Source organism: Amaranthus tricolor, chromosome 8, assembly GCF_026212465.1.
Source record: "Amaranthus tricolor cultivar Red isolate AtriRed21 chromosome 8, ASM2621246v1, whole genome shotgun sequence".
In the NCBI taxonomy this organism is placed as follows: Eukaryota; Viridiplantae; Streptophyta; class Magnoliopsida; order Caryophyllales; family Amaranthaceae; genus Amaranthus; species Amaranthus tricolor.
The window spans coordinates 28,632,022-28,659,707 of NC_080054.1; the positions used below are offsets into that span (position 1 = coordinate 28,632,022).

Consider the following 27,686-nt stretch of genomic DNA (forward strand, 5'->3'; position numbering starts at 1 on the left):
TCTCACAATATAAAATATTTAAATGTTTAGTATAAAAAATTAAAGTTAAAATAAGTTAATAATAGAAATAAGTATTTAAATTGAAAAAAAATTTAATTATTATTTATAGGAGAGATTAAATCCCGTCTACATTATTGTCTTATCTTAGCATGTTACTCTCTGTATAACAAAAACAATATTAATAAGTTGTCAAGAATTATGACATTATTAGTCTTCCATACTCATACATGCTTTAATTAATTATTGCCAAAAAGCTCAATGCCCCTAGTATACATAAGAAGAGCTCAATGCTAACTAAAACTTAGATGATAGATAATCATTTGGAACCCAAGTTACTAATACTTGCCCACATAGATCTTGTACATATTACAAACACACACTAAGGACTCTTCTTAAATTCATCACATAAGCCACTTATATATACTAACCCTACTAATGAAATGACATAAAAAAAATCAAAGAATCATGATTATATTCGCAATAACAATATATTGAATTACATGGTGTGATCATGAGAACATATTTTAACTCCACCAATTCAACGATTCATCGTCATCATCATACCAAGTATATCCTGATCATGAAAACGTGCTTAGGGTCTGAAAAGTGATGGAAGACAACAGACCCTGATCATAGGAGATTTCAGCCAAAAAACACTTCACCAATTCAAGGGTTCTTAGCCTTAATTCTCAATTTCCTTGCAATTTGAGAAGCCTTTGGATGAACTTCCCTCTTGTTAGAATTTTGCTCAACCTCAATCCAATTAATAACCTTAAGTATAAGTGCTTGAGATACTTTCCTAACATCAGCATCCTCTTTGCCTTTTGATTTCTTCAACCCCATTTCCAATGCCTTCTCTATGAACTCCATAAACCAATTCCCAGCTTCCCCTTCAATCTGTTTACACAACTTGATCATACTACTTAAGCACCCTGCATCAAAGCCCGGGTTCTTATTTTCATCGTTTTCGACATTATTAGTACTTTCTCTTTTAAATGTCTTAGTATGTGACCTTAAGACCCTTCCAGTAGTATTACTTGATTTCTGAATTTCATTCATTTTTTCAGGAAATGATGCTATAGACTTGTACAAGGCTAATCTTCTCTTAGATGTGCTACTTGGTTCGTTATTTTCGTGGGATCGATCAATCGAATTATGGGATATTTCGTGTAAGATTGGATTGTCTTCTTTTGGGTCTGATTTTGTTTCAGTGGTAGAAGTTGCTGCTTGAATGGATACCATATCAGTAAGTGCTTGTGTGATTTGGTTCTGGAAGTCTAAGAACTGATCAAAACAAGTTGCTGGTGCATCTGCCTTTGCTGATTTGCTCAAGTTTGCAAACATCCTGCAAAACAAGCTTTTGAATTAGTTTTGGTTTATTCACATTACAAGTTCAAGAAAAACTACTCGACATCATCATCATACATAGTATATCCCTCTCATATATGCTATGATCAAGGTTAGAGAAGGGATGAAAAATGGCTAACCACTCTTATCTACGAAGACAAGGAGGTTGCGACTAGTGAAACCCTTGATTTAAGAAAGAGTCGCAAGAAAAACTACTATTATCCGAAATTAGTAGTATAAAAGGGGACCATAGGCAAAGCGAGGAGTCACTAGGTGTGCCGAAAAATTCTATATCAACATCTGAAAGGATCTTAAGGGTCTGAAATTGACAAAATTTTAAATTATTGAGCAATTTTGTTATGTTGACAACAAAATTGACGGATATTATAATCTATATCAACAAAATTGACGGATATTATGATGTAGACGTAAATTTAAGGAGTATAATTACTGCGTCACACAACTTATAGAATTTCACTGATTTTGGGGTGTGCCGTAACTAACCTTCGTCAACATGTAGATCCGCCCTTGAAAAGGACACAAAATGATTATAATCTACATTATCGTTAAACATTGTTAAAACCGGCTATCTGACCTAAATTTTTGGATCGGATCGTATACGTGACCTAAATTTTTGGATCGGATCGTATTATCGTATAGTATAATCTAATGTGATTCTTACTTTAGGCAACGAACAACATTGTCTGTGGCCGTAGATTGTCTCAAGGCTTGATAAGCAATCTTTTGAGCTTTTTCTCTCTGTTGGACAGCTTCCTGATATGTAAAGAAACACTAAAAGTTACCAAAATGAACACATTTTTCATCTTAATCAGTTCAATTTAATTTGCGTAATGCAGCAAATTCAAAGTGATAGAGGGGTGAGTAATAAACAACTTACTTTTCCTAGCATAGCTAGTCTCCCTGGTAAATTTACTGATAGACTTGTGCTATTATTACAACTGGAATTGAAAGTTGGATTACTGGACTGTGATTGTTGTAGTTGTTGTGGAGTTGCCTTTGAATTTGCTGAATTCTGCACATTTGCTGCTAAATTCACACAACCCCGATCTCTTTTTAGACTTGGAGGAGGTGTTGCACTTTTCTTGTCCTGTATAATAAGAAATTTAGAGCCATTTTATCTCTAAATTGCACATTTATGAGCAGAATTATTACATAATTATATCAAATGTAAATGCACACATAAATTCCAGTAAAAGGACCCTCTTTTTTCTACTTGACAATCAAACTCAACCAAAAACAAACTTAATGATGCTGGAGACCTCAAGATATGTTATCAAACACGCTTCCTCACACTAGAGCCTTTGTCACGCTGGCTCTAATACCATGTCAAAAAACACCAAAAACTTATATGTTATATATTCTAACCTAGAAGACTAAATCCTAATTCTTACACGAGCATCAAAGCATCAAAATTTATTCCAAAAACAAATTGAACTATAGCATCACAAAGTAAGCAAGTGAGCGATACAAGTAAATATTAACCACACAGTGTTATATAATTAGCAGGTTAGATGTACGCAATTTTTCGATATTTTTTTTTGAGATTCTCGTTTCCGATTGACCTTTGATAGGTCATTGCAACTTCACATAGAAAAGAAATGGACGTAATTTGATGAGCCGATTCTAAAATAGTCCATTATAATCCAAAACTTACACAACATTACAACATCATAACTAAGCTAAGGCCATTCATAAACTCAACCCAAATGTTATATCAATCAAAATTAAGTTAAACCCATCATTTAAAATCAAAGTATAAGCATTCTTAAAACATACCCAAAAATTAAAGCACCAAAATTAAGCAATCTAATAGAACTAAACATAAAATCCGCAAAAAAAAAAAAAAAGACATGAAATTCCAAATCAAACTAGAAAAAGCAATGTTACCTACAGATGCATTTAAAGGAGTGGTAATAACTCTAGGTCCTCTTTCAGAAACACTTTTACTCCTTGGAAACTTCAACATTGTAGGAGTTACACAACTTTTCCTAACCAATCCAGGACTTTCACCCTTATTTTCCACCCTTGAAAACAACAAAGAACCACCAACAGAAGCCCTAATTGCTGAATTTCCATTATCTTTTACACCCTTAACTGATCTCACCATTGGAGACATTGAAGGAGGAAGAAACTTTACTGAGCTACCCTTTTCTTTTAATGGTGTACATTGATCAAAATCTAAAGGAACAGGCTTTAATTTTACTGTAGGAGAACTAATTATCCCATTAATTTCAGTACTTTGATTCAATTCCCAAGACCCTCTTCTAGGAGTTCCATTTAAAACCTTTTGATCAATCTTTTCTTTCTTTCCTCTTAAACCCATTAATGGTTCTGGAGTACCCATAAAAGGGTGTCTACCGGGTATGGGTTTAGTGCCTTTTGCAATTGGAACAGGTGATCCAGGCTCCAATTTATCAACATAAATGAACTGCCCAAGTTGCATTTTATTGCTTAAAACAAGATCATCTTGTTCATAAGGAAGACTAACATAAATTGAGTGAGAAGAATCTGAAACTTTGATGTAAAATCCATGTTTAGGCCATAGATTTTTTTCATCAAGCTCAGCAGGGACTATGTCAGTTACTTGAAGAAGTGAACTCCTGTGTTCTCCAGTGGGTTTTACCCCTTTTTTCATTCCATCAAGAAGTTTTACTAGAACCCCAGGTGCTAAAGTTGCCATCTTTTATACCAAGAATAGAAAGAATTGATCAGATTTAGGGTTATTTCCAAATTTAGAGTGCTAAATTTGAAAAATCAGATCAAGAAATACAGAAATTAATGTTAAAGATTGTTTTTAGGAAAAGTTTGAAAGTGGTAAATTCTTCAATGGGTTTTTGATTCTTGCAATGTTTGATGGAGAAATTGGAAGAAGAAAAAAGGGGATAATTTGTTGGGGAAATGAAGTAGCCGGTGAATAACGGTAAGGATAGGTAAAGAGAGACGGGAAAAAGAGTGAGGATTTTTTTAAAAAAAAATGGAACGTTGTGGCAACGGTCATATACTCGTACGTTTGGCCGTGAGCGAGATTCGGGTCATGATTGTATTTGAGTAATTAAAATGGATCCTCTTCAAGTATTTAGTTATTTCAGTTCAGACGTTCTCTTTCAAGAGTCGTTATTTATTTGTACTTTGCTTGGGTTTAGAATTGTTTACGGTTTGGTTGCTGATCGATCCACTCAACTTGAAAATAGATGGATTGGGACAACATTTTAAAAAAGTTTGAAATATAGTTAAACTAAGCATGCTCGTTTAACGGGGAGACAAATGTTACAAATAAATTATCATTGGGTAAATCTGCTTGGTCACTTTATTATAATATAATTTTTAAATTTTATATTTAGTAGCTTTATGTTTTGGCGTAAATGTCAGCAAAGTTATTTACCAATGCAAATACTTTACTGGTTGTTCGACCAACCAATAAAATCGTCAGAGAACTAACTCAACTAAAAGTTTAAGCCGATAGTTAATGCCTTACGATATATTATATACTCTATCATACATGGTGCTTAATATCCATTGAAACAATGAGTGATGATGTAGTTCGAACCCATAATCTATTGTCACGTTAACTTTGATATCATGTCAAAGCACCACTTAACTAAAAGTTTAAGTTAGCAGTTGTATTCTCGATATATATTCCATTATTTATTTAAAATAAAATTCAAAAGTCAACCAAAATGAAAAAAAATACTCCCTCCGATTCACTGAAAAAGGGACATTTACTTTTATACACACTACAAAAAAAATACAACTTTCCGACTAAAACCCACCGACTAGAGGTGTTCATTCGGTTGATCGGGTCGGTTTCGGACGGGTGTTATTCGGTTCGGTTGCATTTCGGATCGGTTATTTTTCGGCTGTGTGTTACAACGGGTCACACTCGGGTCGAGTCGGTTAGTCACGGTTCGGTTAGAGATCGGTTATTCAAGCTATCGGGTTAACATCAGTTCGGTGTCGGTTGAAGTTCGTGTCGAGTGTCAATCGGTCTCGGGTTGTCATCGATTACTAATTGGTTCGGTTTTTTCGGGTATAGATCGGGTTCGAGCTTTATTTTTCGAGTAGTTATCGGTTACGGATAACTATTGATCGGGTCAATATCGAAATAAGTTAATAGTCAGGTTTTTAATTGATGTATGCTCATTTACTTACAAAAAATAATAACCGATTGTTTTATCAGATATAGCAGATAGGGGTGTCAAACAGGTCGGGTTGGGTTATTTTCAGGTTCGGATCATATATAAATGGATCAATAAACCCTTAACCTGAACATGACCCATTTAATTAATGCTGGGTCAAAAATTAAAACCCCGACCTAATCTGTAGCAGATCGGATCAACCTGCTAATGACCCATTTAACCTACTTTTTTTTTAGGTCATTAAATTCATACATTTCAGGTCATTTGACCCATTTAACCTTTATTAAAGGCTTCCTCCAAAAATAAACGTATGCCACTTAATGCAGCGAGCACACGGTATTCTTTAGTAAAAGGCGAAAGAATAGTTCGCTTTGTGCTCACGGCGTGGCTGCGTAAGTTGGTATGAGATCTGTGGAAGTGATTTAAAGGATTTTTCTTTTATTAGTATCTTTCATAGCCGATGTGGGACAACTTCCTTTGTTATTGAAAGTCATCTTCAGCTGACAAATCCCTTAGCCGATGTGGGACAACTTCCTTTCTTATTGAAATTCATCTTCAGCTGACAAATCCCTCAATACATGGTAATTGGTATTATCTTAGTTTTACGAAGTATTTGGCAAATGTGATCCGTCTTAAATTTAATAAATGGGTTAAACAGGTTTTTTTCGGGTTTAAATATTCAACCTGAACCTAACCTATTTAATAAACAGATCAGGTCGGGTTGACCCATTTAATTAATTGGGTCAAAAATCTAAACCCAAACCCGCTAATTTCGAGTCGGTTTCAGATCAGGTTAGCAGGTCGGGTCAGCTTTTGCCAGCCCTAATAGGCAGATCAATTTATTTCAATTAGTTTATATATATATATATATATATATATATATATATATATATATATATATATATATGTATATATATATATATATGTATATATATATATATATGTATATATATATATATATATATATATGTATATATATATATATATGTATATATATATATATATATATGTATATATATATATATGTATATATATATATATGTATATATATATATATATATATATGTATATATATATATATATATATATATATATATATATATATATATATATATATATATATATATATATATATATATATATATATATATATATATATATATATATATATATACATATATATATATATACATATATATATATATATACATATATATATATATACATATATATATATATATATACATATATATATATATACATATATATATATACATATATATATATATATATATATACATATATATATATATATATATATATATATATATATATATATATATATATATATATATATTCTGTATGCAATCTCTTCTGTATAGAACTTGTGTTCTTCCTTTTTCCGTATTATTAGAAAACTGAAATTGGTCTTAATTTGCTAAAATTAGGTGAAAATTTGATTCGGATTTATAACAGTTCGATTTACAATCGGTTCGGGTTTGTATCAGTTCGAGTTAAAAACAGTTCGATTAATAATCGATCGGGTTTGTATCAGTTCGGGTTAAAAACAGTTCAATCTTAATCTGTTTTAGTCAGGTTACATTCGGTTACGTGCATAATTCGGGTCGGATTTGACTCGGGTCGATCACTGTTCAGTTTGGGTAACATCGGTTAAGGTTTATATGTCGGTTATAAAATTCGGTTGCAGTTCGAGTTCGATTTTGCCCTTTTCGGTTATCAAACGGTTCGAGTGAAGTATCGGTTCGGGTAATTGCGGTTCGGTAAACCTAAAAAACTTACATTTTTTCAGGTCGGATAATTTTCGATTCCGGGTCGGATTTTCGGGTCGGGTTTTTTTAAACAGCTCTACCACCGACTAACCCCAAACAGTCGAAAATTACCGACTGACTTTCCGACTGACAGGCGTTAGTCGGAATTTCCGACTAAATTGCTACTGAATCAGTTTTTAGTCGGAAAAATTACCGACCTTTTTCCGACTAAAACTCGTCAGAAATTAGTCGGTAAAATTTTCCAAATGAAACTAATTTCCATTTGGTGGGTTATCCTTATAAGAATCAACTAATACTAGCCACAAACACAATTTGGTTGGGGCCCACTATTGAATTAATCTATACTATATAATCTTACAATTATAATCTATTATATAATCTTACAATTTTACCGACCATTATTGTAATTAGTTTCTCATAATTTTGCAACTAATTTTGTTCAACTAATTATAATTTTATTTAGCTTACTTTTAGTAATTTTGTTCAACTAATTAATAATAATAATAATAATAATAATAATAATGGACTAATACGAGTAATAATATACTAATATGACTATTTATTATATGCTAATACAACTAATAATACACTATTACAAGTAATAATATACAAATGAACTAACAATATACTAATACAACTAAATTTATATTAATTATATAGTAATACAACTAATATTATACTAGTGATACACTAATTCGACTAATAATAACTAATACAACCAAATAACTATACTAAAGTACTAATAATGCACTAATACAAGCAGTAATATACTTATACAACTAATAATATAATAATAATACACTAATACAATTAATACGAGTTATAATATATTAATACAACTAATAATATACTAATTCAACTAATAATAATACTAACAATACACTAATACAACTAATTAAACACTAATACAACTAATACTACATTAATACCACTCATACGAGTAGTAATAAACTTATACAACTAATGCACTAATACGAGTAGTAATATACTTATACAACTAATAATATAATAATAATACACTAATACAATTCATACGAGTTATAATATATTAATACAACTAATAATAATACTAACAATACACTAATACAACTAATTAAACTCTAATACGACTAATACTACACTAATACGACTAATACGACTAAATAATTGATAAAGTACTAATAATGCTCTAATACACTAATAAAACTAATACGAGTAATAATATATTAATACAACTAATAATCGACTAATACAACTAATAATATTACTAATACTACACTAATACTACTACTAATACACTAATACAACTAATACTACACTAATACGACTAATAGTATACTAATACGACTAGTAATATATTAATAGTGTTAATACGACTAATAATACATTAATACGACTAATTATATACTAATAAACTAACAATACACTAATACAACTAGTTATATACTAATACAATTAATAATATATTAATATTATTACAAGTAATATTATTCTAATACAATTAATATTATATTAATAATACACTAAAACGGGTTTATACTAATGATATACTAATACAACTAATATTATAATAATAATAATAAAATACTAGTAGAAATGTTATATTATAAGTATAATAACATTGTTTACAGTATCACAAATTAACAGATGGCCTAGTGGTCTAACCTCTCCAAGCATTGGTGTGGGAGGTAATTGTGCTAATTGTTGAGGTGTGATATTGATGCCACATGGGCGTGACGTGGGTGCTAGGTGGGCATGACATGGGTGCCAGGTGGGCGCAAAGTAGGCATGATGTGGCACTTTCCTTTAAGTAATTTTTTTTCAACCAACTAGGTGGTCGGAATTTCATAGGAATTTGGTCGAAAAATTTTTTAAAATTTTTTTTCTTGTCATTTTAAGGTAAATTCTGAAATAGTGTTTTCTGACTATTTATTAGTAGGAAATTAGTCGGAAATTTCCTACTAATTTCCGACTAAGATGATAATCGAAATTTTCGACTAACTTTTCGACTATCCAAAGTTAGTCGGAAATTTCGACTGTATTCCTACTAAAACGAATTTCCAACCATTTTGAACCGACTAACCCAAAATAGTCGGAAATCAGTTGGTATAGCTCTATACCGACTAATTTCCGACTGTTTTGGGTAGTCGGTAAGTTGTCTTTTTTTTTTGTAGTAATTATTTACTTATAACTCTTAATTCATATTTTATTTTTAATCTATAAATTAAAACATAGTCCAATGAAATTTTATTTGATTAATCTCAATGCAAAGATTATTAATATAACCTTTTTATAATATTTTATAATGTATAATAAGAGATATTAAGCATAAATAAGTACATTAGATGACGGGAAAAGCCACATATTCCATTTTCTGTGAATTAAAGGGAATAGTAATTTGCCAAACAACTCATAGTCACCATTTTTTGTTCTTTATTGTATGCCTTTCCTTGCTTCTAAGCTGAGTTTTCAGGCTCGCAGAGTTCAGTTTTATGGGCTGGATATCGGGTATCATAAGTTCAGTTAGATGTCTTTTTATTGGACTGACTTTTGAGGTTTACGGAGTTTTTGTTACTTGTTTAACTTGTCTATTGGAATGTCTTGGTCGACGGATCGACCCACAACATAATGAAATATAAGTAAATTGACAAATTTGTTGAAAATACTTTACATACAAAAAAAATTACACATCATTAAAATAGTGAGTTAGTACATATAATATTTGGTGGGTAATCCTTATACTATTGTAAAATTTTGGGATAAGGGTGAATCGTACCTCATCAAGTATGTATGCAAGTCAATGCTCATTACTCCAGGTTAGTGGGTCCGAGTCCACGGATGCCCCGTGAGTATGTCTATACGAGTGTAGGTCGGAGTGATTATGTAACGAATTATTAGGACATATACATTAGCTTATACATTCGGATTTCTGAACTTAACAGGTCAAGAGAAGCTAAGTCAACCTTTTTCCTACCATCAAAAGCTCTACTTGTATTTTGTGTAAATCTAAAATTGAACCCGATTAGCAAAACCTACCCTTATTCCCTTAGCTTGGTTCTTATGAGTTTGCTAATATTTTTTTTTGATCTAATTTTTCTTTTTTAAAAGTATTTATACTTTGAGTTATGTTTTCACTATTTTCCTTAATTTTTATCTATAAATCTTCTATCATTTTATCTTTTTTTAATCATATCCATATAATTAATTTAATCATTTTCTTAAATCTTGAGTTATTGTAGATTATTGCATTATCAAGAGGCATTTTTCTTAGGTTATTACTCACATATTCACATTTAGTTATATTATATATAACTTAAACTTTAATAATTTTCATTGTTTTTTCTTTTGGATTATAGGTAGGCCGAAGAAAATAAAGAGTTATGTGAGAATTGAACCTAATTTTATATTTAAAAAAATGGTATGTATTTCAACTGAATTAAAATCCGATTCTATTTTTAGTTGTTTTAAAATTAACATCTAACATGCAATAATATATTCAATAATTCATGCAAAACAATAAATAATTCATGAGAATATGAATATCGACATTGACTTGGAGCCATTTAAGTTCTAAAAATGACTTTATTATTTTGTGTACTAACATGTACAATTGACATGCAGTTTATACGTGAAAATGACACTACATATATATGCATGTTCGGTCTTTTTCATGTCAAATGAACTTTGGTTGTCTAATTAATGTATATATACATCCATATATATACGCGAAAAGTGGTTGTGGCTTTGTTATGAATGGTGACTTGAGTGCACAATTGATGTGTGCATGTAACACCCCGTAATTTATCGGGTTTAAGAAATAATATAATAAAATAAAATAAATACGTATTATTAAATTATATTATTTCACATAGATAATTTTAAGAAATAAAGTGAGTTAAAATTTTAACGGTAACGAGTTTTATCGCGTACGAGACTATCGCGTAACGTTTCTTTCTATTTTAACAATAATATAATAATGACTTAATTAATTAATTAAATTAAATTAAAAAAAAATAATAATTGAGAGGGGAGTGAAGGGGTGGCCGGTTGTTGTGAGGAGGAATGGGAGGAGTTTGTAACTCCTCTCATAAGTGAGTATTATGGCACATTAAGCTCACCTCTTAAGTGCCTATGAATCCTTAAGCATCATTTGAGTTTCCTCACTTTTCCTAAGCTTTCAAGGTGAACAAAATTCAGAAAATTTTCCTCTTTTCTTGCTCTTGTTTCGGTATTCAAGAAGAGAAAAAAAAAAAACTTTGTTCAATCCAATCTTCAAATCAAAGGGTAAGTAAGTTGAGTTGTTATTTATAAATTTTATTTATAAGAAATTCTAGTATGAGATTATATAATATTTCTTTCAATATGATGATATCCTATGACTTATTAGGAGGATTGAGTATTTTATATAAGTTTTCTTTAATAATCCTTTGATAAAATTGATTTGTTAAAAGGGTTAAATCATATTTCTGTTATGCAAAATTTTCCTTGATTTACATTCTTTAACAAAGTTTAAATTTGTTATAAGAATAAAGTCTATTCAAATGTTAAATTGAATTTATTTTACGATTTATATTTCTCTAACAAGATTTTAGTTTGTTAGATGAAATTTTAAGTGTGTGGATTAAGTGATGTAAGTATCCATGAGTTTATAAATCCTTTAACAAAATTTGATTTGTTTAAAGGATTGTCCTTATATATATATGTTCGATTTAAAATAAAAAAAAAAAAATGATGGTTTATGATTCTCTACAAAATTTAAATTTGTTAAGAGGATCAAATATTTAATTTACTTATCATGGTTATGAAATTTTAAATGTTCTTGAAGATCTTGAGGATGAGTATGTCTTAAGTTGTTAGCCTTATGTTTTGATGATGGCTTAGATTGTTGATGGACTTTGTGTATTGCCAAATGTGTGGAAATATCAAGTGGTTGTGTGATAGGAAAATTGGTCTTATTTGTTTTATTTTAGTAGAATGAAAATTCGGTTTCGGTTGGTGTGTAGATTATGAGATTTAAAAAGGATTTAATAATTCGAATAATAAAATAAAAAAAAAATAATAATTAAAGTAAAAGGGGATTCCGGACAGCAACTGCTGCCTCGGTGGTGGCGCCCCGATCCTAGTGTCGGGTGTGTTTTCGTTGTTGTTTTAATTACCCGTTGCGTTAAAAACTCGTTAAACGCTTAAAATAATTAAAAATAGTAAATGAATGTTAGAAATTACGAAAATTGGTACCCAAGGTAATTGACGCGTTCCGAACGCAATGGCGAAGTCGGATTTTTTGTTTGAATTTTCTAATCTGTTCGAAATGGCCCTTAAAGTTTCTGGTCAGAATGTGGAATTTGGAACCTTTGGGAATTAGATGTAAACAATTAAAAATTATCTAGTCGTAGTGATATTTTGGCGTATGGGGTGGATTAAATGTGTAAACACGTTCTAATACGTGATCGTTTTGTGTGTGTGTTATTTAGGACCTCGATTCATAAGAGGGCGAAATTTCTGTCGTGCTTGAACTTCGTTGTTGCAGCGCTTAAAGGTACACGCTTAGACCATACTGTTTATGTGGTTGTGCAAGTAGTGTTGTTTCATTTCTAATCGAGGCTTGTAAATCACATAAGGATTAGACATCTCAAATAATTTGAAGGAAATTAATTGGAAATTGAGAATTTGTGTGTTTGTCACCCAAAGGGGTTGACGTTTGGTTATGTTACCCAAAGGGGTTAAAGTTTGGTTTGGAATATTATAATTATTTGTTCCCATGGCAGTTTTGGATCATTACGGTCACCATGGGGGTATGCATACTTTAGCCTTTGGCGACCCGAACAGGACGGGCAACGTCTTAGGTCGGTGGTTGCCTTGGGATTAGCTCTCCCAAGTGTATTCCTCCAAAAATATTTAAATTTATACTTGAACGACCCGAACAGGACGGGCAACGTTACAAGTTGGAATTATCTAAAAATGAATGGTTTATACTTGAACGACCCGAACAGGACGGGCAACGTTACAAGTTGGGATTAATTAATAATAATGTATTAGAGCCTATGCATGCTAGGAAGAACAATGTGCTTGTTTTCAACCTGATTGATAATTGTATGATGTCTCTGACGTGTATTGGTTTGTTTCTTTGGAACCTACTATGTGTTGTCTTACGACGACTAGTAGGTTGATTGCAGGTGGGGTCAGGAGTGAGATCTCGACGTAGAACCCGTAATAAGCAAGACTATGTATTTTCTTTTATATTAGATTATGAATAGACTATGTCTCTGTAATTAATGTAACAAAAGAGATAGTTTTCTTTTCGCTTCCGCTATTTCGATTAGTTTGTTTAGAGGCCTCTAGGCTCTCGAGTTGTACGTTAGAGTTTCCGCTGACTTATTACCTTTCACATTGGTCTTGCATTCTGTTTATCTATATTTCTTTATCGACGGAACGTTGACGGTCCTAGAGAAAAGTCTTCTCTAGAGTTCAAAAGGGTGAACCGGAATTTGTATTTTCATATGGATTTCCGGGTCACTTAAACCGGACCGTTACAGTGCATTTATGTATGACTCTTGAGATGGAATCCCATGAGTGTGTTAATGTGGGTGTATTAAGTTGAGTCTTGATGATTGTGATTTATGATGGTGATTAAAAGTATGGATTAATGAGGTAATGAAGTATGAGTTATTCATGGGAGTTATGGGACTTAATGAAGAAGTGCAAAAGTTTAATTCAAGATGCTCTACTATGCAAGTCGAGCAATACTGTCAGAAGCCTTCTGTAGTGCCGCTCGACCAGCTCGCTCGACCGAGCGAGCTCAGGATGGGTCGAGCGAGCATACAGAATGCAACCAGAAACTTCCTGTAGCCCGCTCAACCGAGCGAACCTCTGTTGTGGTCGAGCGAAGTCTCTGATACTCCTAGGATGCTGTTTTTGACTCTTCAAGTACTCGGGGTTATTTCATTATCATTTATTCATAGCTTTAATATACTTAATGTTACTTAGTGTGATCTCTCCTATAAATAGAGAGCTCTCATTCACATATCAAGACAATCAAACACAAGCCCTAAGCCAAACACATAGCCTTTTGTTTAATCTCTTACACAATTGTAATACTTTATTTGTAAGAGTATTTCATACTCCATTGATATAATAAAACAGAAACTACACACGACGGAGGACGTAGCCATCATTGGGTGAACCTCCTTAAATCTTTGTGTCTCTTTGCTTAGTTTACATTATCAAACGTTGTTTTATTCTTTGTTGTTTGCATCGTTCATATAAGTTCTTAGCATCGTATCGATCTTGGCAAATTATTTCAGGCTTAATGAATAGAGCATCTGCATATTGAGCAGAAGGTTTGGAGTTTGATTTCTATTGAACGCAGGTATCAGCTAAGGGGTTTCTTAACTACGTGTATCCTGTTTACTCCCTCAAGGAGGGAAGCAGGTATGGTTTACCCGTATTTTTTAGGAAAAAAAACCTCATCCAAACCCTGCCTTATGTGAGATACTGAAGTGTCTTTTACCTTTGTACACCCGTCTATTAAGTAGGTTTTATTGAATGAGCATATAGTCATATGCCTACGACCACAACTTTTAGAATAAAGTTGAAAGTTTTTGTATGAATACAATTTCACACATACTAATTAATATCATATGTATAATAGATCGATAATTCATATATAAATGTATAAGAATTGATTTACTCATACTTTGTACTCCCTTCAATTCTTTTAAGTTGTCCCATTTAATTTTGACAGACTATCCAATTCTTAATTCAATTCTAAATATTTCTAATTGTGCATAATTAAAAATTATAAAAATTTGATATTAATAAAATTTACATTAAGACGAATCAAACAAGATTCCACTTGACTATATTTTGACGTTTAGAATAAGAATATAATACAATTAAGAGTGATCGATGAATAGTGTCAAAAAAAACTAAATGGAACAACTTAAAAGAATTGAAGGAAGTAGTATATTAGTCGTTGAAGACTTTTTCTTACGCTTGTGATAAGATTTAATTCTCATCATCTATGAAAAAGTTTAATTTTCCTTCCTTTTTGTGTGTAGTGGATTCAAGTTTGATTCAACAAAAATTAGTTTTGATTTGTTAAAATCGATTTCAAACGGCAAAAGTTTCCCTTATATTAACATTAATGACACACCTAGCGCTTGCATGATGTTTTTGTTGCAACTTTATTTAAGCCAATTAACCTAGTAAATCTTGTGCTTAACATCATCAATATCTTGCTAAAATAATTGAGACACATTTTGACTGCGTCTATTTACATTTAACTTTACGTCACCTTCAATATAATTGTCTGAGTTAAAATAACATTTCAACAACTTTATCAACGTTCACTTTGTTTAAATACTTAGAATTTAATGTCTATTTTTATATCTTTAATTAAGCATTAATATTATTTATAGTTTTGCCTACTACTACAATGTTTAGATAAGAATTTAGAAAGGAAGAAAATGAAGGGAAGGGTGGTAAAGGAATAATAAGAAAGTCTATTATTTTTTTAAGAAGAAAATATAAGAACAACATGAAGAAAAACATTATTTTTCTTCTAAATCTTTTACTTCTATTATATTTTAAATAAATTTAGTCAGAAACAAAAATTAACGAACTAATACCTTCAAATATGCTAAAAAAATTTGTATCCCTCCAAATTATGCATACACTCAAGTTGCATTGTATAGTGTGGCATGAGCTAATAGTAGAATCCATTTAATTAGTTCTCACTTCTCATAGGTAAGAAAGATGCAAATTAAAACAAAAGTCAAAGAAAGTATAGATTAGAAGTCCACTATAGCACAAACTCCCCATGAAAAATGCTACTGGTACTACATAATGTCAGTATATGTGTACTAATTTGTCTCACTATTATTATGAAAATTTATTAGTAGTTGACCCATAATGTTGGTACTACATTTTACGTGGATAAGCATAACAATCCACTCATTTTTATTGTCTTTCCTTTGGATCCCTCTTTTTATTGTTTAATTATACGTAGTGGTGTTCATTTGGATTAGTAGATTGATTTCTGGTTAGGTGATTTAAATTGATTCAAAATCGATTTTTATGTCCACATTGATTTTTTCATTTTAAAGTCGGGTCAAGTGGGGTTTGGTTTTAGAGTAGGGTAAATATTTGTTATCGAATTTGTTTTGAACACCTATAACTATAAATTAGTCGAGTTGGTTTAGTATATATACATGTTGAGCTGTAGAGGTGATTATTTGACTGTTTGGACGAGTTTTGAGTATAATATTTTATGTTGGATTAGTTTTGTTTTATGAGTATTTATAAATATCTTGATAATTAGATTTAAATTTTTATATACCGGTAATTATACTTGGTTTTAATCAAATAGATTTTATAATTAGAAATTAGGGCGGGTCGAATCTTGAATTACTTCGTATTCCTGAATTTTAACGAATCAACCCAAATTTTGTTTTTTACTGGCCAAAAATCATTAGCTAGATAAAATGAAAGTGCGTTTGAAGTGAAAAGCTATCTATTTTGTCAATGCTAGCTAGTATATGTCTTGTATTGCATGGAATTATGTTTAGCTCACAGTCAATGAATTCGCCTAATTTTCAGTTCATATTATATATTCAAGTGAGAAGATCATCTAATACATATTTTCATAATATTAAATTTTTATAATTTTTATTATTTATAACTCAAGATATAAAATAGTCATAACAACTAATTAAGAAAAGTGTAATGAAGACTATAAATGAAATCCTAAGAGAGAATCAAAGATTAATAAAAAAAATTTAAAAATAACATCACAACTACAATACTATCAACTATAAATATTGTTGTAGATGTGACTTTAATTTTATTAATCAAACATATAAAATAAAGTTATATAAATTTTGTAGGTTACAAAATATATGGCAAGTTCAAATCTTTGCTTTACATACACCAAATGTAAACTTCAACATTGGGAACACCATATATCGAACATAGTAACAAAAAGATTTTGTATATGAACTTGATATTAATTCTAAACATCATTTCCTCCCTACTACGGTGCTTGGCAATATAAACCGAAAATATGTTCTGAGATACAAAGAATTAAACTAAATTCCTAGCACAAGGAACTTAGAATGACATGAGAAAACTTAAGTGGAAGAAGAAATGGAAATTTACAATCGAGGATTGCAAGTTCTCCAGGTAAAGTTCTAGAGAAGAAAAGAAAAATCAGAAATTGCATGTATATTCCATGTACATCTCATGTAAGAAATAACTTACACATACCTTCAATATTTATAGAAAAGCATACAACCATTCATAAAGTAATATGTCACTTCATGAACCGTAACATCGATTCACAAATCAATGCCGATATTAAATCAATTCATCCCAATAATTCAGATAATATAACCATATTAACCGAATAAAACGAACATTGCAAAACCAGCGCGAAAGTCGCGGGCCGCGACCAGGCCAATTCGCGAGCCGTGAATAAAGTCGCGAAGTCGCAAGCCGCGACCTGTGCTTATACCAGAACAAAAACTTTTTGCAATCTTAGGATATTTTTAATTAATTATTAATTTAATTAATTAATTTGATTTAATTAATTATAATTTCCGATGACCATTATACACTCTAAATAACAATAATCCTTCCCTATTTAGAGTGTATAATCCTTTTCTTTTTTCGCGATTCGTAATCTCCAGCCCATTTCATGCATCAATGCTAATGTCCTTCCGAATTAAATCGATTATTTTTCGGTTATATTTATAGTTGATAGTATTGATTGAATTGAAATGAATGCAATATTTATTTTGATTTTTCAGTTAATTAAGTCATCAAATATAGATACGTATCATAGATGCCCTAACAAATACCATTAGCTAATGTCATCGGCTAACATCATCATTCAACATAAATCATTAGTTAGCATCATTTCACTACAAATATCCCTTCATTCAACTCTAGAGAGTACTATAAAATGTTTCCTCAATACCTTCCCAATCTCTATCCACCCTTTCTAAACATCTAACGTATCGTTGGAGGGGCTTTAAGATAGAGTTGTAAAATTTGTTGTATTAAAGCCAATAACTTTTACAAATAGAAAAAAACGTTGTAAGACATGCTCATAAAATTAAAGGCATAAAAAATAAATAGGTGTGAAACAAATGTCCTAACAAATATATTGTTATATAAGTCATGTTGTAATTGATCATTGTAATCAGTGCCCTTCTTGACAATTTTTTTGGCCCTAGGCGAAAAATAAAAAAAGAGCTTTTATATAAATAAAGTTTCGGTTATTTTTTCTCCAACTATCCAACTATGTAGTTCAGTAGTCATGCACTTAATTGAGAAATCTAATGCTTCAAGTTTGATCCAAGCTAGAAACTATTTATGCAAATACTAATTTTGGATTAGAAGGATCAACTCAATTTGGCTCCCTTCATGAGTTGGGCCCTAGGTGCTTGCACCTCAAAATTACCCTCAGGAACAGTTCTAATTATAACTTTTGTAATATAGTTTTGGATCCATTATATATCATTCATGTGCCTAGTTTTTCTACTACGTCCTATTCAGCCTATTTTTTTGGCACTATTTACTTATCACTCTTAATTTGTATTTTACTATTAATCTATAAGTTAAAACATAGTCATGTGGGATCTTGTTTGATTCGTCTCAATATAAGAATTATTAATATTAATTTTTTATAATTTTTAATTAAAAATGGTTTGAGATATTAAAGGTTTAAATGTTACCTCGGCAAATATAAAAAATCAAATGAGTTAGTTAAAGTGAATAAAAGAGAGTATTAATTATTGTCTAGATAAGTTTGTATCGAAACATAATACTAGTCTTAAAAATATAACGGGATGAAAGACGTATATATATTTTAAGTTACACCCCATCAATTTGTGGATGTGATCTCACTCACTCACTCACTCACAGTCACAGGTAGCTACCAGTCGGAACAAGAATGCGTGACTCAACAGTCACAACCGAACAAAAACACTTAACACCGTTGTCCCTTATCTTTGTTGTTAATAACTACCTAGTTTTTTCATGCTCTTTGCACTTTTTCTTTAGCTCCACATCCTATAATTAAATTGGAATGAAATAATAATGAATCATGACATAGGAGAATAGGACATTACATATATATGATAGAAAATATAATATAGTTTTAATCTAATCAATTATATATGAATTTAATTTTTAAGTTTAAAATTTAATTTAATAAACATAATATCAAAAACTAAGGTTACAAGTTTAAGGTTCATCGAATTCTTATTTTTAGAAAAATATTTAGTCTCATATTTGAGAAGTTTTGTCGTGTAGAAAAACATAAAGTTATAACAATCGTTTCGTTTATATATATATATATGAGATACTCAAAATGGAAACAACAATATATTTTTACAGGGCTAATTTTGAATGGTAGCCGTCAGGAGTGCAAATTGTCTAAGTTACGTGGAAAAATGCATTTAGAGGTCACCTGGATTAGAAGAACTACAAGGTACTAAGTACACCATAATTATTCTTAATTGAATTATGTGCCTGGATTTGAAAAAAACTTTTACAAGAGTAAACTTTTAATCCTTATCTGAGGGTGAATTCCCCCGGAGGAAATATTCTCGAAGTACAATTCACCTTATGGTCTCCTCCAACTCTCTCTTTCCTCTTACATCATTTCTCCCAATCACTAAAACAAACAATTTTCAATTTTTAAAATCTAATTACAGATCTCAAAACTTTTTTATTTTTTAATAATAGCGTATCTAAAAAAAAGTAACAATCATAAACTGCCAAAATAACTTCCTCCCAAAATCTCACACTCCAATATTTACCCCATCTCTAAAATTAAGGATTATTTTGATTCAAATTGTAAAATTCAAAATCAAAGATGGGTATAAGTATATATATATTTTTTCTTTTAGTTGGGTACTACAAGAAATAATTAAATGGGTTGAAAAAAAAGGGCCATAGGCAAGGAAATTATAAGAGAAAAAAAATGAATTGGAGTATTAATTGATGTTTATACTTGGAAATTTTAATTTGAAGAGAGAATGAGAAAGAGGAGGAAGCAACATAAAATAAGTAAAGTAAGAGAGATAACAAGTGGTAAAAAATACCAAACATTTGTATTTAGTACACCTTAAATAATTTCTCCTATAAAGTATTATCCTATAATATTTCTTCTGTATTTTTTACAGTAGTATTTTTTATATGGGATCCGAATAAGCCTTATTGTAAATAAACCTTCATTATATATGATTTATACATCATAATTTTCAATTTGAATGTAAATATTACCCTATAATTGTCAAGCATAGAATAAAGTTGAAAATGAGCAGTAAAACAACAGAAAACACTAAACTGAAAATCAAAATGGATTAGTAGAATAAGCACCTCTGCAATATGCTAGTAGAACATCAACTTAAAACGCAAATTCAACTACCAAAGGGAAGTTATTTCTGCAGTTGACTATCTGATAAATTGTTAAAAATTACATACAATATGAACATATATATCCCAATCATCATATCCATATATGTGAAAGAGTTTTATCAACCATAGAAACTAGAAAAACCGCGTTGAAAGGTAAGGTGCCTAAAACTTACAATTATGTCTCTTTCAACCATCACAATAAGGTATTACCATCATTTCTATTATTTTTTTCAAATTATTCTTTTTAAAATTTTAATATTTATTTTAGAATAAAAAGTAAAATTTTAAAATTTTTCCTATTTTCCTTTATCAAGCAATTTTAACTATTAGATTAAGTAATGAACCCTTTATTACATTTTAAGTAATGGAGAGGATCCTAACTCCACAGTAACATAGGAAAACAGTATAAATATGCTCAATTAATTACAGAAATATGTGCATAAAATTAGTAAAATGTATTTCAATTAATAATTGTTTAATAAATACATAATTCTATATAATTACCATTTATATCCATTATTTAAAACCCTATAAAATATACCCAAAATCTAAGAACAATAATAATAAAGTTAATAAGTAATACCCAACGTTTAAAAACAATAAAATTATTAAGAGAAAAAACTCATGTTAATCAGCAATAGTCCAAGTTAAATCATTCTCAAAGATCCAATGGCAAACCTCAATCTTACCCGGACTTGACCCGAGTGACAAAAATGCTCCATGGGTCGGACTCCAAGACGAAGTATCCAAATGACAAATTGCAACACCATGGTTGATATTAGCTTTAGTTTTCGGATCCAATATATCCGCTTCATAGACCCGAACCTTAGGAACCGAATGACAATAATACAACAAATACGGGTACAAACTTTGATGACAAGAAACGGATTTCGTAACATTCCCACCATTAATCCCTCGAACCTTCCCGATCAAAATATCTGATTTCGACCCACTTATATTCTCAGTTGTCCGTGGCTCCGCGGACTGACCCAAAACCAAAACTGCAAAATCAATCATATCTTCAATCGACCCGACACATTTTTTAGTCTCACCCATACTCGGGGCCCGCTCACACTCCCTCAACCCAGCGTTTAGCATCCCATCCATAGTAGAATTCTCAAATGCATGAAAAAATTCCTTCAATTGCGTAATTTTCGACGAAGAGAAGGGAATTTTAGTCAGTATCGACCTCGGCAAAAAGGACCGTGGTGGCATTTTATCCTTTATATCCGGCATTGGCATCACAATTCCTTCCTTCAACATTTCTTCCCGGAAAAATTTTCCCGGCTCGACCCATCTATTTACATTTTTACCCTTACTCATTTCCGAATTTACAACACTACCACTCCCACTATTATTCCTATAATCCGAAAACTTCACCCCATTTTTAACATACTCCTTAAAATTACTTCCTTCCCCATAAGTGGTAAACCCAATTTGCTGTCCTTTAGCTCCATTACCATACCCGGTAAAGTTATCGGATCCTGTATTAAAACTTTCAGCATAATTACCAAAATTAATTTTTTCACTATTTGAATTTTTTCCATACGATTTAAAAATATCATCCCCAACATTTGATTGATCTCTATAACTCGAAAAACTCTCAATTCCAGCATTGCCATTATCCGCATAACTATTAAATTGATTTTCCGGTACATTACCGTTAAACCCATATGATGTAAAAGTATCATTTCCGGCATTTCCGGTTTCGGAGTAACCGGAAAAAGCGGACCCCACAACATTGGCATCTTTATTGTAACTTCCAAAACTGTTAATAACTCCGTTACCGTTTTTACCGTAATTACCAAATCCCTGTTCACCCGAGTTAGCCTCATTTGAGTACGAGTCAAACGAGTTGACTCGCCCATTTGACTCGTCCGAGTAAGAGGTGAATTTGAGACCCGGAACGTTTACATTATCGGCATAAACAGAGAATTTACCTGACCCACCAGTTGCTCCAGCAGCATAAGTATTGAAACTCTGAGAAATCACATTGCCGTCATTTGCGTAGTTTGTGAACTCGTCATGGTGACCCGCTGAGTCACGGCTGTATCTTCGGAATGAGTCGAGCGGTTCGTTTTCATTACCTGCAGCAGCAAAACTTCGGTGAAATATTAAATGAGCAAAAGTTTGATCATAAACCCTAGGTTAAAAAACAATATACCCAATTGTATATGAAAATTAATTATGAAAATTTTTAATAGCAAAAAAATATAAAAATTGTTAATAAAATTTACATTTATAACAATCTAATAACATTCCACTTAAATATATATAAATTAAAAATGATTGATTCATATTGGGTATCTACAGTATTAATTAAATTAGGAAAAAAAATTGGAGAATAAAGCCCCTGCCGCCCATAGAAGTTCCGCCATTGATTACCTGAGTAGTTTTTAAACGAGCTGAGTCCGCCAGCTGTTCCAGTTGCATAGTTGGTGAAGTTTTGGTTGGAATAAACGGAGAATTTACCGTCAGGGGATTGTTTAGAGGAGAGATAATTTGTGGGATCAGGAAAACATAGGAGATTAGCGAGTTTACAGAACGAGTCAAGGTGAGTTGAGAGTGAGTTTTGGGAAGCGAGTTTAGTGAATCGAGCTGAGTCAGACGCGGTAAGTGGGGAAGCTTTTTTGAGAAGGAATTCGGGTCGGGGCACTCTATAAATCTTGTTGTTCCAGTATCGGATCGCAAATGCTTTTGGAGAAAATGGATTCTCACCGGATGGTCCGCCGGCCGTTGACGGATAGACCTACATTGAGAAAATAAATATATTATTATTATTATTTAAAAATTAAAGATGGAAAATTAATAATGAAAATGGAGCTTACAAAGGAGGATAAGAGTAAGAGTAATAAGTAGGTGAAGAAAAGAGAAGTGATAAGTTGTTTTTCTTTCATTCTTGAATTTTTTTATAATTGATTTTTTTTTTTATTTTAATAGTGTGTATGTTTGTATGTATAAATAGTTGAGGAAGAAGAGAGAAGAAAAAAAGGAGCGAGAAAGAATGTTGAACATGGGTAGGTTTTGTTGTTTGGTTGAAATTGAGGTATTTATAGAATGAGAATTAAAAGAGTTAGGATAAGTATATTTAGCATTTTAAATAGTATTTAGTGGTTTAACTGAAGTTAAAAATATAAATATTATTTTAATACATATAAAGTTTTAATATACGAAGGCTTTAAAAAACATTCAATTATATAATTAAATTGTTTTTATAATTAATTACTGACAGTCACACGATAATTATTGAATTAAAATTATAATTTTACAAAATATAAGTTGTTGTGTTTTGTGTATAGTGAATAATAACTCACTATTAACATTAATCACACACGAATAATAATAACTCTCACATGTACTTTTATTGAGTAAATTAATATACACTATTTGAAGGGTTTAATATTATACTATAACATCTATGTTCTAAAAAAGTTTTTAGCATTATCTTATTAAAAATTATATTATTTTGATTCTTAATGAATGGTTCAATTCAATGCAAACCCTTAACGCAATTGATCTATTGCAAAACCAAAAAGTTGATTAATTTTTATAATTGATGATTATTTATTAACTAATTTTAAAATACAAGTCAACTTAAATCATGTGATCCTTGAGTCCTTTCCTATATGAAATTTTCTTTGATCATATTACAACTCGTTATATAACTTGCATTTATTTATTATTATATTACAACCCATAGTTTAATCTGCATTAATTAATGATTTAAAATCACAAATTTCCTTTTCTAAAGCTATAATTATGAATAGAAACTTTTTTTCATAATGGCCTAGACACGTAGTACTTAATATGGAAAAAACAGGTTAAGGTTATCTTCAATACATCTATTTATTTACTTATTTATTTATTATAAAATAACGCTACAAAACATTAAATAAAACTTAAGTTTATTAAAATTAATGAAATGTTTTTAGTTCAATAAAATCAATAAGTACAGAGACATTAGTTATATTTTTTGTTTTCAGTTTTCTATTTATTAAAACTAAATATCAAAAAAGAAATCAGAATAAATGACATTTACGTTATAGTTATTACTTTTCGAAATTCATGTACTACTCGTACATAAATTTGATTTCATAAGAATGATATATAATATATGAACTTTGAAAATAAAAAACCAAAAAATAAAAAACTATATTAACATCGAATAACCCAAGTAAAGAATTTGAGTTGATTTTCAAGAAGCAAAATTTTTAATGATAGTATTGTACATAATTTATTTCAAGTTAAAAAAATATATGACATACGAATATACCTTCAAAATAATTGGAGGAAATTTTTTGAAAATGCTTTTAAATATTCTAAAAAATTTCATAGTGATTTTTTATTTAAATTTTGGACATAATAAACAGAGATTGAAATTTTAAATATTATGATACAATTCTATTAATATTTAGGTAATTATTCCATGCTCTAATTTAGAGTAAATATTTAAATATCTAAATAAAAATAATTTATCTTTTAGAATATAATTGAATAAAAAGAGGATTAAATATTGTTTCAATTGGCGTATATATAACTAGCTTGTTCAGGAGCAAATTGTATTTGATTATCGCTAGTAATACTATACTCCATATATTTTCCTAATCTTTATACTCCATATACTCATTAAATACTACAGCCTCAAATATTATCAAATCTTAAATTCTTAATACTCTATCATAGTAAAAAAAACACGAAATTAATCAATCATTAAACTCTCTTCGATCTTCATATCAATTGATTATCATCTTTCAAACTCATGATATTTGCCCCATAAATAGAGCCTTGATTGTTGGCTTGTTGCCTATGCCAAGGAAGCATGATATGACTGTTATGAGTACACTCGATCATAAAATATTAAAATGAGAAAAAGTAATTTAAATAATAAATAAATTTGTGAAAAAAGATAAGATGCATTTTTATGTCCATCTTAACACCTTATAAACTTATAATGACACGTACATGAGGGCCTTCCCTTTTATATAATGTAAGGATGTTCATTGCCTAATCAAAAATATTAAATCTATAATCATACACTTTAAATTAATAAACATGTTTATAAATATATTCGTTTATAAGATTTTGATAGCGTAAAGAGATGCAAATATAAATAAATAGCAGTTTTTATAATTAGGCGCAAATATAATCGTAAAACATATCAACTTTTATTATGTAAAACTAAAAAGGTACTAAGAAATTTTATTAAATGACTTGAAATTCACACAAAATAATATATGAGAATTCTAAGATACAAAATCCATGATAATAATAATAGAATATCATCATCATCCTACTCAATGTATCCCGCTCATAGAAAAACTATGGACAAGGTCCGGGGAGGGAAGGACGGCGGCAACTCATACCCACAAAGGAGAGCGCGACCAAAGGAGTCAAAGATAATAAAACGTAGCTACACAGAAAAGATAAATGAAATGCATATAAATAAAATAAATAAGTAGAAATAACTACAGAAGAAAAAAAAGAATACAAAACTAATAAAAAAAACAAACGAGAGAAGCAAGATGGCAAGAACACCCAAAGGTAACCTAAGAGGATATCAGTAGTCTGAAATATGGATATGGCGCCTCCAACTACCATTATTCCTAGTCAGGCCCTCAGAGAAGTTTAACTCATGTAAGTCAACTCTTATTTGCTCATCCCAAGTTCTCCTGGGTCTTCCTCGACTCCTCTTACCCTCTACTATAATGCTTTCTACCCTCCTCACCTGGGCGGCGAAAGTCTTTCTCTGCACATGTCCAAACCACTTCAATCTATTTTCGCGCATTTTTCCAGAAATAGTGGCTACCCCTAGTTTTTTTCCTAAACTCTTGGTTCCTAATTCGATCCATCAATGTGTGCCCATACATCCACCTCAGCATATGCATTTCTGAAACTTCCATCTTATGTTCAAAAATCTTCTTTACAGGCCAACATTCGGTCCCAAATAGCATAGCAGATCTGATTGCCGCCCGGTAGAATTTTCCTTTTAACTTGCTTGGGAATTTCCTATCACATAGCACCGCGGTGGCTGCTCACCACTTGAGCCAACCCGCTTGTATACGATGGTTTACATCTTCGTCAATTTCCCCATCCCTTTGAATGATCGATCCCAAATACTTGTATTTGGTCGTACTTTTCACAACTGCTTCATCAATGGACACCTCTGGTTCACCTACGGGTGCTGTCCCACTAAAGTCACAGCGCAAATACTCGGTCTTCGTACGACTAATGCGCAACCCTTTACCTTCTAAAGCTTCCCTCCACTCGTCCAATTTGTTATGAACCTCCTCTCTAGTTTCTGCTATCAGCACTATGTCATCAGCGAACAGCATGCACCACGGTACGGTCTCTCAAATAGATTTAGAAATCTCTTCTATAATGACAGTAAAAATGAAAGGGTTTAGAGCCGATCCCTGATGTAGTCCAACTTTAACCGGAAAAGGCTCTGTTACCCCTACCAGTGTTTGAATGTTAGTTGAAACTCTGTCATACATATCCCATATAGCCTCAATGTACACTGAAGAAATACCTCTAGCCTTGAGGCTATCCCATATGACACGTCGTGGTATGCTATTATATGCTTTCTCCAGGTCAATGAATACCATATGCAGATCTTTCTTTCGCTCCCTATATTTCTCCATCAGTCTTCTTAAAACATAAATTGCTTCAATGGTTGACCTTCGAAGCATAAAACCGAATTGGTTCTCTCTAATCACCGTTTCCTAGCATAATAATAATAGCATATAAATAAATATATCAACTTGTTTTCTTTCTCCATGTATAATTTAAGGAGCAGATAGTCTCTTGAGAGACCGTCTCTTTGAGAGACATATTTCAAGTCCAACCCATTAAAGATTAATACTCACTTATCGTATTCTTAATGCTTACTTGCGTTATCCTTCATGCTTACATACCGTATCCTTAATGCTTACTTTCAATATCTTAAATGTCTACTTACATCATTCTTAATGCCTACTTATAATATTTT

At 30.9% G+C, this 27,686-nt stretch overlaps 2 protein-coding genes, 1 non-coding gene and 1 pseudogene across 3 annotated transcripts; all 4 read right to left on the bottom strand.

Annotated features, from left to right (window-relative positions):
- Nucleotides 1-121: 121 nt before the first annotated feature.
- Nucleotides 122-4,300, bottom strand: LOC130820420 (uncharacterized). Its single transcript, XM_057685784.1, has 4 exons — nt 3,260-4,300; nt 2,246-2,455; nt 2,030-2,121; nt 122-1,345 (listed from the first exon to the last, which is right to left on the bottom strand). Exons 1-4 carry the CDS (start codon nt 4,046-4,048, stop codon nt 667-669), a joined length of 1,770 nt encoding a protein of 589 aa, XP_057541767.1. The 5' UTR covers nt 4,049-4,300; the 3' UTR covers nt 122-666.
- A 1,479-nt stretch (nt 4,301-5,779) lies between these two features.
- On the bottom strand, nt 5,780-5,894 carry LOC130822971 (U5 spliceosomal RNA). Its single transcript, XR_009046465.1, has one exon. It is a non-coding gene; the product is annotated as a U5 spliceosomal RNA (small nuclear RNA).
- Nucleotides 5,895-21,119: 15,225 nt separating this feature from the next.
- LOC130820421 (polygalacturonase 1 beta-like protein 3) lies at nt 21,120-23,720 on the bottom strand. Its single transcript, XM_057685785.1, has 3 exons — nt 23,527-23,720; nt 23,084-23,447; nt 21,120-22,785 (listed from the first exon to the last, which is right to left on the bottom strand). The coding sequence occupies exons 1-3, from the start codon at nt 23,593-23,595 to the stop codon at nt 21,326-21,328; spliced, it is 1,893 nt and encodes a 630-aa protein (XP_057541768.1). The 5' UTR covers nt 23,596-23,720; the 3' UTR covers nt 21,120-21,325.
- A 2,583-nt stretch (nt 23,721-26,303) lies between these two features.
- LOC130821767 (uncharacterized) lies at nt 26,304-27,030 on the bottom strand (annotated as a pseudogene).
- Between the last annotated feature and the right edge of the window lie 656 nt (nt 27,031-27,686).